The sequence below is a fragment of the Eubalaena glacialis genome, chromosome X, assembly GCF_028564815.1.
Source record: "Eubalaena glacialis isolate mEubGla1 chromosome X, mEubGla1.1.hap2.+ XY, whole genome shotgun sequence".
Lineage (NCBI taxonomy): Eukaryota > Metazoa > Chordata > Mammalia > Artiodactyla > Balaenidae > Eubalaena > Eubalaena glacialis.
This window is the reverse complement of record NC_083736.1, coordinates 43,985,481-44,001,019: the sequence shown is the minus strand read 5'-3', so window position 1 is coordinate 44,001,019 and position 15,539 is coordinate 43,985,481. Positions and strand designations below refer to the sequence as shown.

The 15,539-nt window shown below is 45.7% G+C and overlaps 1 protein-coding gene across 1 annotated transcript; it reads right to left on the bottom strand.

Moving 5' to 3' along the window:
- Window positions 1-8,829: 8,829 nt before the first annotated feature.
- On the bottom strand, window positions 8,830-14,321 carry LOC133081775 (protein SSX1-like). The gene is made up of 5 exons (XM_061178139.1): window positions 14,256-14,321; window positions 13,697-13,811; window positions 11,727-11,776; window positions 9,605-9,743; window positions 8,830-8,930 (listed from the first exon to the last, which is right to left on the bottom strand). Exons 1-5 carry the CDS (start codon window positions 14,319-14,321, stop codon window positions 8,830-8,832), a joined length of 471 nt encoding a protein of 156 aa, XP_061034122.1.
- Between the last annotated feature and the right edge of the window lie 1,218 nt (window positions 14,322-15,539).

The window sequence follows — 15,539 nt, the reverse complement described above, 5'->3', positions numbered from 1 at the left end:
CTGAGGAGATGATATCGCAACTCAAATCACCAGAGGCAAGAGCTGTGCTTTGTAACCAAACCTCTGAAAAACTCCAAACTTAGAATCAAAAGGGAGAAACAGCAGGAGTGGGCCTTAGAATAATCAGGTTAAGTTAATTTAAAGGTTCATTTGTAGACTCCCCTCCCACACCTCACAGATTGGCTGGTATCAATCACTTTCGCCTCTAAGATGAAACTCCAAGAATTGCTCATTAAAGAAAGTGAAAAATCTGCCCAACCTTCTGTATAATACCCATAATAGGCCATAAATACAATCTTGATAAATTCCACCACCACCAGCACCACTCCTGGCAAAATGTAGAAGAATACAAGGGACATTCTCTGAACACAATGTAATAAAACGAAACACACTTTTTCTCTAGGAACTTTAAAAAACACCCTTAAAGACTATCTGAAGATGGCTGTTCAAGCAAACTTGTCTACCTCCCCACTGCTCCACTGAAATGATGGAAAAATTTCTTAAAGTACTGGAAAAGAAGAAAGGTGCCATCCAGGAACCAGAAATTGTGAAGAATTCCTAAAAAGAGAAAGCAGTTCAGATAAGATTTACAAGGGTGAAGAGAACCAGAAGCCAAAAGGAGCGGGCAGAAACAACTAAGAAGGTTAAGAGTATATCCAGAGAAACTGTAGGTGGAGGGTAAACGGATAGAAAGAGCAAGAACTACCCCCAGAACTACAGGGCTAGTTGGGTCCTCAACACCCTTACACGGGGTGGACGGCACTTTAATGACTTCTAATGACAGTGAAATCCCTACCTGCTACCTGGGAAGGGCCCCGAGGATAGGTGTGGGGAATGCTAAGAAAGAAGCAAATTAGAGCCTGAGGTATCTTCAGCCTCCACAGTAATAATGAAAGAGAGAAACACATTTGTAGAGAGGGGACCGCTTCCAGCCTGTTTGTTCCATGGCTAATCACCCCAAAGCCAACAGGATACTCAGATGTCCTACCCACTTATGAAGAGTCTGAATGGGTGATACCTTGATCCATGCATTTTATGAATATAATATTCAGATAAAACTGTAAAACACATAAAATGTTGTCCAAAGCATAATTGGCCTATGTCATGGACTCAAAAACTGTGTTCCTACAAGACCATGTGTCTCCCTAAGGGAGAATAAATCTTAATTTATTAAGTCAACAAAATAAAGTGAACTGGACTAAATCCAAGGTAATATTATGAAGCCAGTATAGTTTTCTCATTGTCTCTCAGTCTCCTTTCTGCCTCTGTCCCCCACCCAGTACCTTCGAGATTTCTAAAGTCTCGTGTTGCATTGAAAGTAGAAATATGATTACTGTGGTCCCCATAGAATTTCTTCTACAGTGTGGTTGGTTGGCTGACTTTCAGTGCAAATGGCATCTGCCCCCAGCAGCGCACCCCAAGCCCTCTGTCTCTAATGGAAGAATAAATCTGTCCTCTTTTACAGTTCCTTCAGTTGTGAACTGGAGAGTGGGGTCTGGCCACTTCTCTGAATAGAGACAATAACAGAAAATAAATCTAACAAAAAATGTGCGAACTGTGGATGCAATAAATTATAAAACTTTATGGAAGACTTAAGAAAGTTCTTAAAAATGGAGACAAAACCCAGGTTCTTAGGTAGGAAGACTCAACAGCGTAAAGATATCATTAACCCCCAAGTTGATCGACAAATTCAATGAAATTCCAGTCAGAATCCCAACAGGGACCCTTTTTTCAATCCTGGAACTTGACCGGCAGATTCTAAAATGTACCTGTATGTGCAAAGGACCTAAAGAAGGACAAAGAGGAAGGACTTGCCTTCTGAACAGCCAGTAATATTGTGGGGCTACGGTCCCTGACATAGGGTGGTGCTGGCACAGGGATCAACAGATTGACTGCAGGACAGAAAAGAGAGCTGAGAAACAGATCCATAAGCAGACACCCTTGACATTAAGCTGAGATGGCCCTCAGAGCAGTGGGAACAAGAGGACACATTCACCATCAACTTTCTCCCTTAGGGTGACGACAGGAACCCGTCTCTTACCTTGTCAGCCTTTCCCACAGAGTTCTGTACACAATCAAGGCTTAATAAGTGCCTTGTGATAAATTGACTGACTGAGAAAAACTGTACCATTCTCGTTCTTGCCTACCCTCGCTGAGAGATTGCCTCTGTCTAATGCCTGAAATCTTTCCATTTAAATAGCATTCCTTTAGCCAGGGGTTTCAACCTTGGCACCATTGACATTTGGGGCTGGATAATTTTTCTTGGGGTGGGGGACGACACTGTCCTCCGCATTGTAAGATGTTTAGCAGCATCCTTGACCTCTACCCACTAGATGCCAGTAACCTTCCCCCCATCAAGTTATGACAACCAAAAATGTTTCCAGACGTTGTCGAATGTCCCCTAGGGGACAAGATCCACACCCGCTCTCCCCCATTGAGAACCACTGGGTTAGGCAGTTCTCCCACACCACACTCTTTTATGATATCACACCCTCCTTGTGGCTGACTTTAGAATGTTCACAAATATCCTCGCTCTCTCTGCTTCCAGAGGACCGCACTCTCTCACCCCTTCGAGGGTCAGACTTGACCATTTGATGAGACAGTTCATGCTTAGCCACTCTCTTGTCTCTGCCGGGCCACCCACGTGGCTTCTCTGTGTCCCTGGGACCTAGCATGAGGGTGTTGATAATGTGGAGAAGAGCCCCAGTCTACCTGCGGTGGGCAGGCAGCATGAGTGAGAAATAAACTCTGATTGTCTGTCATTTCTTTTTTTTTTTTTTAGTTTTATTTATTTATTTATTTTTGGTTGTGTTGGGTCTTCGTTTCTGTGTGAGGGCTTTCTCTAGTTGCGGCAAGCGGGGGCCACTCTTCATCGCGGTGCGCGGGCCTCTCACTATCGCGGCCTCTCTTGTTGCGGAGCACAGGCTCCAGACGCGCAGGCTCAGTAATTGTGGCTCACGGGCCCAGTTGCTCCGCGGCATGTGGGATCTTCCCAGACCAGGGCTCGAACCCGTATCCCCTGCATTGGCAGGCAGATTCTCAACCACTGCGCCAACAGGGAAGCCCTGTCATTTCTTTATAACCCAATCTACTCTGAGCTGGTATCCCTCCCCACCAAAAGGATGATGCCTGCTTTGAAATAACAGAAAAAATATATATTGGTCTCTGCCCCTGGTTCCTGGCACAGAGCCCCTAAAGCCCACATAATTTCCTATGTGATAAGAGCACTAGCAGCACCTTTTGTCCTCATGAGGCGACTCTGGGTGGGCTCCTGGTCACCAGAAAGACCAAGCTATGATTTCAAGCTTGGAATTTTCAGCCCCAGGCCCCCATCCTCCAGAGAAGGGAAAGGGCTGGAAATGGAGTTAATAATTGATCATGCCTATGTGAGGAAGCCTCCATAAAATCCCAATAGCATGGAGCTCCAGGAGCTTCCAGGTTGGTGAACACATCCATGCTGGGAGACTGGGCACCCCAATGCCACAGGGACAGAAGCTCTTGTGCCCCGAACCCTTCCGGACCTCGCCCCAGGTATTTCTTCACCTGGCTGTTCATCTGTATCCTTTATCATGTCCTTTATTATATAATAAACTAGTAAATGTAAGTAAGTGTTTCCCTGAGTTCTGTGAGCTATTCTAGCAAATGACTGAATTCGAGAAGGGGGTCATGGGAACCTCTGATGTGTAGCTGGTTGGTCAGAAGTACAGGTGACAACCTGGGACTATCAGTTGGCATCTGAGCTGGAAGGGGCAGTCTTGTGGGACTGAGCTCTTAACCTGTTGGGTCTGTGCTAACTCCCATTAGTGTCAGGATTGAATTGAATTGAATTTTAGGACACCCAGCTGATGACACAGAGAATTGCTTTGGTATGGGGAAAACCCCCACACGTCCCAGAAGTGTTGTGGGTGTGGTAGTACTGTGAGAGTAAAAAAGAGACATAGGAGTGTTTTTCCCAGACATCTGGGATGGCCTACCCCTCCATACACCCCTCCCCCGGTCAGGCCTGTGCCAGGGGAGCAGGAAGCCTCCAGGTCAGCACCTTTCAGGGGACCCTGGATTAGAGGGACATCATGAGGCTTCCTTGAACCTTCCCTGCAGGACCCGGAGCAGCAAGTCACCTGGTGGACACACACTGGGACCCTGGAGAAAGACTTTCCAAAGGTTGTGACTCATGGTCAAGAAAATATTTTATGGATCCTGAATAGAATTGCACATTTTATTTACTTATTTATTTATTTACTTTTGGCTGTGTTGGGTCTTCGTTGCTGTGTGTGGGCTTTCTCTAGTTGCGGCGAGCAGGGGCTACTCTTCGTTGTGGTGCGCGGGCTTCTCATTGTGGTGGCCTCTCTTGTTGCAGAGCATGGGCTCTAGTTGCGTGCAGGCTTCAGTAGTTGTGGTGCGCAGGCTCAGTAGTTGTGGCGCACGGGCTTAGTTGCTCCGAGGCATGTGGGATCTTCCCGGACCAGGGCTCGAACCCGTGTCCCCTGCATTGGCAGGCGGATTCTTAACCACTGCGCCATCAAGGAAGCCCAGAATTGCACATTTTAAATGAATTAGAATGAAATAACATAGCACATCATAAAACAGAATAGAAAATATTGGAGAGTATCACATATTAAGGGTCAGTATTGTTCTGTGAAGCATTTGTTTTAGAGTCACTTGTAAAATGTGTTCTTTACTGTGGGTCTTGGTGAATAAAGCTCAGAACTGTTTTCTTGTGATGGATGTACTGTTCTCTCTCACATGTCCTTGCATTTTCCCAGTTCTCTACTATGAATAGGATTTTTTGTTTGGCTGCGCTGTGCGGCTTGTGGGATCTTAGTTCCCCAACCAGGGATTGAACCTGGGCCCTCAGCAGTGAAAGCGCGGAGTCCTAACCACTGGACCGTCAGGGAATTCCCAGGATTTTGCTTTAGAACCAGTTTTAAAAATTATTGAAAGAGAAACAAAACAGAGACTGGAAATTTAATAAAAAAGTCATTTTGGACCCTCATCATAAGAGCACGTGTGTCCACACTGGGCCCCAGGCTTGATGCGGGGAGGAGGCTGATTGGGGGTGTACTTGGGGGCCACATACAGGCTGACTTCTAGGGTCGGGCAAAACCATAGTCTCCCTGCATCTCAAAATTTGGATCTGTCACATGGAGGAGGAGGAGGAGGAGGGGGAGAAGGAGGGGGAGGAGGAGGAGGGGGAGGAGGAGAGGAAGGGAAGGGGGGAGGGAGGAAGGAAGGGAGGAAGGAAGGAGCTGTATCTACCTAGGGAACCTAAGGGAAAATGCTCCCTGTCATGACCCCAGAGTGTTTTCAAGCCATCCTTCCCTGTACCCGTCTCCTGTGCTGAGGAATCCAGCTCGTGGATCCCATCTTCCTTGGGAGAAAGAAAAATCAAATCCTTCTGTATCTCTTTTGGATGTCCTCTTCCGTATTTGCACAGAGAATAAGGTATGCAATGTCTATTAGCAGAATATTAAATTTGAGTAAAGAAGAAGAGTACTGGGGTGAAATAGAACTTGTTTCCTCTGAGGCACAGGTAGAGCGACCTCACTGACCTGGGCAGCACCCACCTCTCCCTGCAGCGCCAGGCAGGGTGTCCTCACAGTTCTGGGGAACCTCTGACCCCAGCCAGCTGACCCCTCATGCCCTCCTTCCTGGCACCCTCTCCCGCCGATGGCTGTGATAACCCACACTTGGCCCTGGGTCTCCCTTGCCTCTCTGCCAGCCCCTCTTCCACCCACCCTGTGTATCTCTGTCCTCCCCTGCCCTCACTACCACCAAACCTGCCTCTCCCTCTGGACACGCTCCACCTCTAGGGTTCCTTGTCTTGGAAAAATGACTCCACATTCTCCACCCTGAGATTTGGGGCAGAACTCAGAGCTCATTCAAGTCTCTCCACCCCCCAAATACATACCTATTTCCTTAGTGTCTCTGAAGTCACGGTGAGTTCCAAACTCAGCTCTTCCTGCACATGCCAGCTGTAGGAACTCTGGCAAGAAGCTGGACGTCTGTCTGTGTCTCCATCTCTCATTACAATCTCTCTCTCTAGCTATATGTAACATCTATAGTATCATAATGATGATAGTGTCTGTGCTCAGAGGTTGGTTGTGGAGATAAACAGGAGAATCCATACAAGATGCTTAGTATCAGCCCAGGCACTTTGCAAACATAAGATGAATATTAATTGTACTTTCTATGATTATTATGGAAGGTGGGCTGAGAGGGGGAGACCCCAGTGGACCACACCTCCCTCATTCCTGCAGATGTTGTTCCTGGCCTGGGATGCAGACTCCTGGGCCTGGGACCCATCTCATGCAAAGGTATGATCCTGAGTGGCAAGACATTATTATTCTTGGAGGAGTAGGTGGGGACTCAGGTAAACTGGGATGCCCTCACCATGCAGCCCCCAGGAGCTGGCTCTGCGGGGAGGGTCACCCCTGTGAGGAAGGCTGTGCCTCAGAACATGCTGGTCAGGGAGGGTTTATGCGGGTGTCCACATCTGTCCATACCCCTGGCCACGCCTCCTTTCCCACCTGTCTGTCACAGTCGATGCCAACTCCCAGGTCTAGAGCTCCACAGAGTGGTGATTCTCTGAGGCTCTTCTCAGTCTCCCAGAGCAAGGTCCTCTCGGGCAGGGTCCCTCATCCCCGAGGTCTTTAGGAGACCCAGACCCAGGCCCGGCCCCAGGGCTGCTGTGTGGACAGCAACCTGCGACCCTGCAGCTATCATACAGTGTTTGTGGGAGGGGGTAGACCCAATTCTGGCCCAGCAACCATGGCTCCAACCTGAGTCACAGTGACCAGAGTCCAAGGAGAGACTTGATTCTTGCCCTTCTCCAGGAGCCCATTATCTGCTGGCTTACGGTTCCTCCCGCCTTTGATTCAAATCTGTTGGGGTGAGGGGATGGGTCCAGTGGTGGGATGAAGGCGGAGGTAGCAGAGATGGAGGCCTCAGCAGGAGAGTGGAGACCTTCCAAGGCTGGATGAGAGCCAGGAGGCTGAGGTGATGGGCAGTGGATGGTCAAAATGGTGCAACACTGCCTCCATCTGGGGCTGGTGTTTGATGTCCCATGTAAGTCACCTTGGATCTCCGTTGGTAGCCTTAATGTCCCCCAACACACACAGTGGTTTGTTCTAAAATAGACTCCTCTCTTCCCTTCCCCAGAGCCGACTGTTCCAGCTCTGTGGCCTGCAACGGTTCGTTTGGGACAGGACTATCCCATTCTCAGCACCTGACCCCTATCCCAGCTCCCAAGCCCTTGGTTGTGAGATGGGCAATTTCATGCCTTTGTCCAGTGGACTTTTCCATCTGTTGCTCCCCTGAATCATGACTAAGTGGACTCTTCCATTCCTGTCCACCATGGTCCTCACAATGGACCTCTCCTTCCCTATTCCTCCATGTTCCCCAGTTGACAGTTTCATCTCTGTCTCCTCCCACATACTCCCAAATGGATCGTCCCAGCCCCATGACCCTGAAGATCTTAGAAAGAGCAAAGGCCAAGGTGTCCAACCACCTGCAGAATCCTGCCCCAGGACTGGGGTGTACAGCATCCATCAGAATAAAAACTAGCAACATCCCCCACTAGACTGTCACCTCCACATGGGCAGGGACAGTTGTTTATCTTGTTCCCAGACATCTCTCTGGCACCTAGAATGGCCCTTAGTACACAGTACAAACCCATTAGGTGTTGGATGAATGAACCCTTTGACACAGCAATTCCACTTCTAAGAACGTGTCCTAAAGAAACACTCACACAGGTGCACAGGGTTGTGTGCACAAGAACGGGAGGAGCAAACAACTGGGAAGAACTTGTAAATGTTTATTAATTGTCAGTGATTGATGCAGGGTAAATGAATAATGGAGGTTTGCAGCATGGAGCACATGCTGAACAGGAAACAGAGTGAGACAGACTTGTCCAGGACACGCTGCTAGTGGAGAAAAGCAGGTCAGAGATGCTCATAGTGGTACCCTGTGTGTGTGTGTGTGTGTGTGTGTGTGTTTGTGTGTAAATGCAGAGAAAAACATCTGGAATCAAACACTCAGAACTGCTCTCAGTAGTTGCATCTGGAGAGAGGGAGGTTAGTGCTGTTTTGTACAAAGAATACTTGACAATACTTGTTTTTTTAAGGTAGATGCATGGATACACAGAGAGAAATACACATTAGGTATATGTCTTGCTCATCAACGCAACTCTAATACCTAGCAACGTTTGGCACATAGTAAGAAAAATCATGTTTAACTTTTCACTGTTGTGAACTCTTTCTTTCACTTGCTATACAGCTGATGGCTAGGAGTTCACAGCCATGCCCATGTTCATGAAAGGCCACCAGGTTCTGCTTCTTATCATGGGCACTTGTCACATCCCCGAGGCTGAGGCACGGAAAGGGAAGGAAAGTAAGTGGCGGTGAGCTCCCACTGACTGAAAAATCACTACTTAACTCTGACCTACATAGCCCTGTGCACTCCGATTCCACCTTGCCTTGTGGTCTATGCGCTCCGCCCGCTGCTCCTAAAGACCAAACTTCTGCTCAGGCTACAGCGACTCCCTCATCTGTCCTATGAGCTTCTAGGCTAGAGGAAGGTGTGGCCTACACGCCAGTAGCTGACCTGGGGTTTGGGAGCCCACAGCATCCTGGGGAGGGAAGATCTCTGGATATACAGAGCAGGGAGTAGAAAAAGCACGGGAAACCTCCTCATTTAGCCTCAGAGCTGCACCCCAAGGGACAGGGAGAAAGGAATGATTTGGGAACAAGCAACAAGATGGGATACAAGTACCATAAGAGAACAGTGCATTTTGCGGGGATGTGGGGATGGACTGAAAGGTCACTTACAGAGTTAGTCGTCTTCCTCGGGATCACTGATCTCTTCATAGACCACCAAGTTCTTTCTTTCCCGCAGTCTGTGGGTCCAGACATTAATCTTCCTTCTCTTGGGTCCTGTGGTGGAGAAGAGTTGGTAAATGGGGGTTGGGTGGGTTAGGGAGTGTTGGGCCCTGTTTTGTCAGATAAGGAGATGCCTCCTCCCTCCCAAGTGACCACAGGCCTTTTACACAGTCTTTTTTCCACACCTTCTGGCTCAGAGAGGCTGAGATACTAAACCCGCACCAATACACACCAAACGCCAGTTAGAGTTTTAGCTTCTGGCTCCTTCCATTGTCAGGTTTAGATTCCCAACCTCTTTACTCACCAGAACATTTATTCTGACCTTCTTTCATTCAGCACGTATTTGTTAAGGGCATATTGTGTGCCAGGCATTGAGCTGAAGGTGGGGATAAAACTCCGAGTAAGATATGTTCCCAGGTTATCACAGACGGGATAATGACCTGAGCACCTTTCATGGCGTCAGGGTTTGTAGACTGAATTGAACACTTATCTTAGTTCCCCGACCAGGGATCAAACCTGGGTCCCAGCAGTGAAAGCGCCAAGTCCTAACCACTGGACCACCAGGAAATTCCCTGGAAGTCAGTTCTAATGTTTCAGCTGGAGCTGGGTGAGCTCCTCAGCCCAGCCTGGCCCCAGGCCTGTCCAGGATCCATCTCCCACACCTAGCCCATGCACTTGAACATGGCCAGGGAAGCCAGAGGAGTAGTTCCCAAAGAGTTTCCTCTTACCTGATGTTTTCTTACTCTGCTGACCAGAGGTATTTGCTTTTCCCGGGGAGCGCAGCTGTTTCTGAGCCTGCTCTGAGCCTGATGTTGCTGGTACTAACTTCGAAGGATTTTTTTTCTTTTCGGACTTCTTGGGCATCACCTTTTTAATGTGAAGGTCACATACAAAGAGTATCAATGGCATTTCTCGAGTGCTTTAGAGCTTACAAAGTGTCTTTGTGCGCAGTACCTTAATTAAAGTTCTCAACAAGTCTGGGAGATCATTATATTACCTGTACCTAAATTACGAGGAACCTGGGAAGTTAGAAGGAAAAGGAATGGTCTACATGAAGGGTGTTTCCAGGACTAGAACGCTTGTCTTCACACTCTTTCCAGACTGACACTCTCGCCAAGAGGAGTCTCCATGTGAGCAGGAGTGTGGTACACGGAAGATTTAGGGAAGCAGAGCACACTAACAACCCACGAGGTCTGTGAAAGTGAGGAGGGGCTTCTATAAAATATAAGGGATCGAATATAAGCTAGTAGACAGCTGCTGGGAGAGTAAATGGAACAATGTACAGAAGGGACAAAACACTGCTGGCAAATGGTGTGGGGGGATGAATATAGGGACGGGAGAAGAAAGGAATGGTTCGTGGAAATTCATGTAGACAGCCAAGAAGGTGGTGCCAGATGTGACATCCTGTCCTACCCTGGCAAGAACATTTCAGGTGGAATTAAGCGAGGTGGTTCCTCTACCAATTCTACTGGTGTCAGGGTGTGTCACTGACCAACAACCTTACGCTAACCTTCATTCAGCTCCTTTGTTTATGAAACAGTGAGCAATATCAGTGTAACCAGCTCCCTCATTTATGAATCAGTGAACAATGACTGTAAAACAAGCTAAGTGAAAGAACTTTCTGAGCTTACAAATGCTGTTTAAACGTGGTAATAATGAAAATGAATACTTTCCTTTATGATCCTTCTTTGAGTTCTCTCCTCAACCGTGTCCACGCTGGCAACCCACCCACCAGATCCCTTTACCCTCTAAACTAGAGTTTAATCTGCAATTGTGGAAGAACTTATTCAAGAACCCTCTAAGGGTCCCCCTGGGCTGGGACTGAGGCTTCAGAGATGCCTCAGGTGCAGACAAGGCCCCGAAGGAGCTCACAGAAGGGAGGGGCCAACAGTCCAGGCGATTCCCAAGCAATGTGAAAGGGGCCCTTTGGCTGAGCAGAGGGGAGCTGGTACTTCCTGTTGTGAGAGTGGGCATCTAAACAGAAGCATCAGCAGCATCTGCGAGTTTAGCCCTAGGGGAAACGCCTGAGCTTCAGAAACATATGAAAAATTCACGAATTTGGAAATGGTTTGGGGCTTTCGGTTAGACTACTGCCACTGCCACTGTGGTCTCAAGCAAATTATTTAACACCTCTGTACCACAATATCCGCATGTTTATTATTATTATTTAATAATAATAATATCCTCATTATTATTTGGGGATAATAATAGTAGCAATGTCATAGAGGTTTTCTTAGGGACTAAATAAATTAATCCATGTGAATTGCCTAAAATAAATCTGGCATCACTATGAAAACAAAAGAAGTATCAGCTATCACAATTGTTGTTAATTACTATTAAGCTCTCAATACTACATCAGGCATTGTGATCAAGAGATCAGGAAAGGGAGGCAGTGAGGGCCAGGCCATTTTTTTTTTTCACACACACACACTGTATTTTCTTTTTACAAGAGATAAATAGACTGACACCAAGCATTGTAAATGGATGACCACAACAAAAGCAACAATGATTGCAATTACCAAACATGAAACACACTCATACTATGTCATAATATTGACATTCAGTCCAGTAATCCTCCACTGTAACAGCTCCTTTACTTTGCAGTGAAAATTGATTTGTATATTCTTTGCCTCTGAGTCCTTGTGGGATTTTTTTTTAATAATTCAAACAGAAAGTCACAAAAATTATAATCATCCTCATCAGTTCACTCAGTCCCATGTAATTTATTTTTTTTTTCATCTTGATCTTTTGTTAGCACAGGCCATTTTCAATATTTTCCCACTTTTACCAATATTCACATCCATGGAGAGATAAACGGTCTCTGGTCCTCTGGATTTGGGAGGCACTCACCTTCAGGTGTTTTCTCTCTTGCATGTTGGAAGCCTCCTGAGCAGGTTCATCTAAAAGAAGGCGACAAATCAGAATTTTTCTTTGTTGGTAAATATTCCCAAACTGCAGAGAGACTCCTGTAGTATCGGTATTCTGCAGCAGAGGTTTATGAGTCCACTCACTGTCAAGGAGTTACTTTGAGACAAGCCTCTGAATTATAACGGTTTATGCATTTATTTGCAGCATCAATTCATAATTTTCCTTCTGATGGTTTATAAAAAGTGAACTAAACTCCATCACTGCCTCATCCTATTCATTACATATTTCTTACTTGTTTCCCCAAAGAATTAAATTGACTGGTCTTTAACCAAAAATCACTGTATACTTAAAATGGTGAATTTTATAGTATGCCTCAATGAAACTGTTAAGTGTATGATGAACCATGGATGATTTAATCCAGCGGTTCTGGAATGTTTCCAGTATAAGAACACCTCTTTAATGTCAAAAACTTTGTAGATACTCAAGCACTGGATTTTCAGTCCTCTCGCAGTAATTTTGGGAGCTTGTGGAATCTGCCCTGTTTAGCTGGAGAGTCAAAGGTCTATTGGAGACACTTTGAACATTCTGACCCTGTCTTCTTACAACTGTGCTGTCAGAGCAAAAGAGCAAGTGAACGCATCCTATCCCCTTTTTAAGTGAGTACATACACTGCTGAAATTCACAAAGATATCTAGAATCTGTCACTTTTTTAACCCTGCGTTGCCTCTGCTCACTGACAAGTAGGAAAGGTCAATGTGTGGAGGACTGCTCTCTCAGACTCTCTCCCAAACTCAACACATAGAATCAGGTTCAATTAGGAGTGAGACAACTATTTGGTTTTGGTAAAACACAGAGAAATAGCCATATGTCATTACATAATGTGTTAATCACTTTCTCTCTTAAGATAGTTATCCAATACCTATGCTCTATTATTTTAGAAGTTTGGGGTAGATTTACACTTTAAATTTTTCTTAATCATCCTGTGATTTGTTAATGGTATTTAGCAAGAACTAGCTCCTTTAAAAAAGAAATGTTTCAAGCATACAGAAAATTATGGAGAATAATATTGGAAATGTGTGCATCTACTACTGAGTCTAGCTGCATTTCAACATTACCTCACAACTACTTCAGATCACTCTGAGCTCTTTATTAAAAATATAACAAGGCACTATGAACAAGTCACAGCTGAAGCCATCTGTGCGGCCCTCACTGATCCCTGCCCTCCCTCCTTCTCCAGTTCTTCACTCTAGAATTTGATGGGTTTTATTCTCATTCAGGTTTTTATACATTTACCATGTACTTACTATCCTTAAAATATATATATTCTTGCTTTGCATGTTTTAGGATTTTATATGAATGGCCTCTGACTGTGCTTAACCTTCTGCATCCAACTTTTTTCACTCAACCATGATGCTTTTGAGGGAACAAACTCCTGAGAATCTTTCCCCATCCGGACCCCAAAGTAGACAGGCTTCAGGAGACCCTTTCCTGTCACTTACGCTGATTCCTGGGGTTCCGACCTTTAGAATCATGCCCGTTGGATTTTGTGGCTCGTTTTTTAGGACGCATGAAAGTTGGTAGGGTAGGCTTGAGACCTAGAATGATGCAAAATATTTGTTTCTTAACAGGCAACCTGAGAGGAGGGTAGAATGCTGGGACACAGCACCAACAGTAAAGCTAATCAGCTGGGGGAGGGGGGGTTCTGAACCAGGGCCAGTGGGAGAGAAATGCACAGGATCCAGGACAGAGCATCTCTGTGGCCACTCCCACTCCACAGCCTTGCACAGGACATATCAGTAAAAGAGCAGAATGCCTGGAAGCTTCCCTGGGATTTCTTCCCACACAAAAGGACAAATGTGGGACAATTGCCACAGCCTAAGAAGAAGCCATGGCATGTAAAGAGGGATGGTCATTTGTTCCCAGCCTTGTCTGGACCCAGAACTTCCTGTTACCTAGATCAGTCATGATGTCATAGTTTCTCTTCATATACACATAGGTGATTTTCTCTGAGTAACCCAGATCTGCCCATTCTTTCTTAGGGAAGTATTTGGAAATATCCTTGAAAGCCTAGAAAAGAAAGAAGAATAAATCCTAGCAATGACTCAGCTAAACATGTCTGACATTCAGCCAGGAACTCTTCCTTGGCTGCAGGACCTCCATGTTAGATCTGTAAACTGGAGATAATAATCCTTCCTGGTTGATGTCATGGCTAACTGACAGAACATGGGTAACATTGTCTAGGTTCTCACCTGGCATGCAGTAGGTGCTTAAGGCTGGTGGCATCCTCTCCTCTCACCTTCTGGAATTGACTGAGAGTCAACCAATCCAGTAAAGGTCACTGATCTTGTACCCAGGGGTGCTAGGCAAGGACAGAGTGAGGGTGGAAAGCTCTGGATGTCCTCGTGACATGCTGCTCCTTGTTCCCAGTGCCTCTGACCTCCCCTCCTCAGAAATCTAGCCACCCTACACTGTCCCCTGGTCCACTCCTCTGCCCTCTCCAGATCACCCCACCTTGGAGTTCTCTGATTTCTGGCTATATTCCCTGGGGCTTTTTGCAAAGGAGCTGCCTCTGTTCATGGTGCTGGGACTGGTCTGATCTAGAAGGAACACATCCTGGATCTGTCCAGCCACAAGGCCAAAAGTTCTGTTGGGAAAGAAAGTGCTGAGGGAAGGCCACACTCAGTCACCTGTAATTAAGGTTCTACTTTTCTCCATCCTTGGCTTATCTGTCCCTGAGTAAGGACATGGGGGTGGGGAAAGATGAGAATAGGGGGCTGGAGGTCTTTGGGAGAAGGACTGATTAGGGATGACATGTTTTCTGTGGGCATGATCAAAGCAGCATTGAGTCTTTGAGGGGGGTTACGGTTGTTAGTCGTTTTCCTGGAGTTTGGCTTATCCTGAAGGAAAGATATGAAGACCCTTGTTGGGGAAGCAGTGAAGTGAATGTATAGTTTTATTGAGGGGGGATGTTTTGAGGCAAAGCAGGGGAGGTAAGTCCCGGAGATCATATGGTGTCTCTGACTGAAGGGTTTCAGTTTTCAGGCAGAGGGATGTGGGGTTTTGCTCTGTTGAAAAGAAATGAAGATCACTAATATGAGTGAATTTAAAGGCTATTACTAGGCCCAAATCAATAAAGTCAGAAATGAAAAAGGAGAAGTTACAACCAACACCACAGAAATACAAAGGATCATAAGAGATTACTATAAAAACTATACACCAATAAAATGGACAACCTAGAAGAAATAGACAAATTCCTAGAAATGTACAATCTCCCAAGATGGAACCAGGAAGAAATAGAAAATATGAACAGACCAAATACCAGTAATGAAATTGAATCAGTAATTAAAAACTCCCAACAGACAAAAGTCCAGGGCCAGATGGCTTCACACATGAATTTCACCAAACATTTAGAGAAGAATTAACATCTATCCTTCTCAAACTATTCCAAAAAATTGTAGAGGAAGGAACACTTCTGAACTCATCCTATGAGGCCAGCATCACCCTGATACCAAAACTAGAGAAAGATATCACAAAAAAAGAAAATTAGAGGCCAATATCAGTGATTACTATAGATGCAAAAATGCTCAACAAAATATTAGCAAACCAAATCCAACAATACATTAAAAGGATCATACATCATAACAAAGTGGGATTTATCCCAGGGATGCAAGGATGGTTCAATATCTGAAAATCAATCCATGTGATACACCACATTAACAAATTGAAAAATAAAAATCATAAGATCATCTCAATAGATTGATGCAGAAAAAGCTTTTAACAAAATTCAACATCCAA

Excerpts from the sequence above, each read along its gene's own strand:
- LOC133081775 (XM_061178139.1), bottom strand. The coding sequence starts at position 14,321 with ATGAACAGAGGCAGCTCCTTTGCAAAAAGCCCCAGGGAATATAGCCAG. Across the intron at positions 11,777-13,696 it reads TGACATCATGACTGATCTAG|ATGAACCTGCTCAGGAGGCT; the intron begins GTAACAGGAAGT and ends GCCTTCTTTTAG. Across the intron at positions 9,744-11,726 it reads AAGAGAGAAAACACCTGAAG|GTGATGCCCAAGAAGTCCGA; the intron begins GTGAGTGCCTCC and ends CACATTAAAAAG.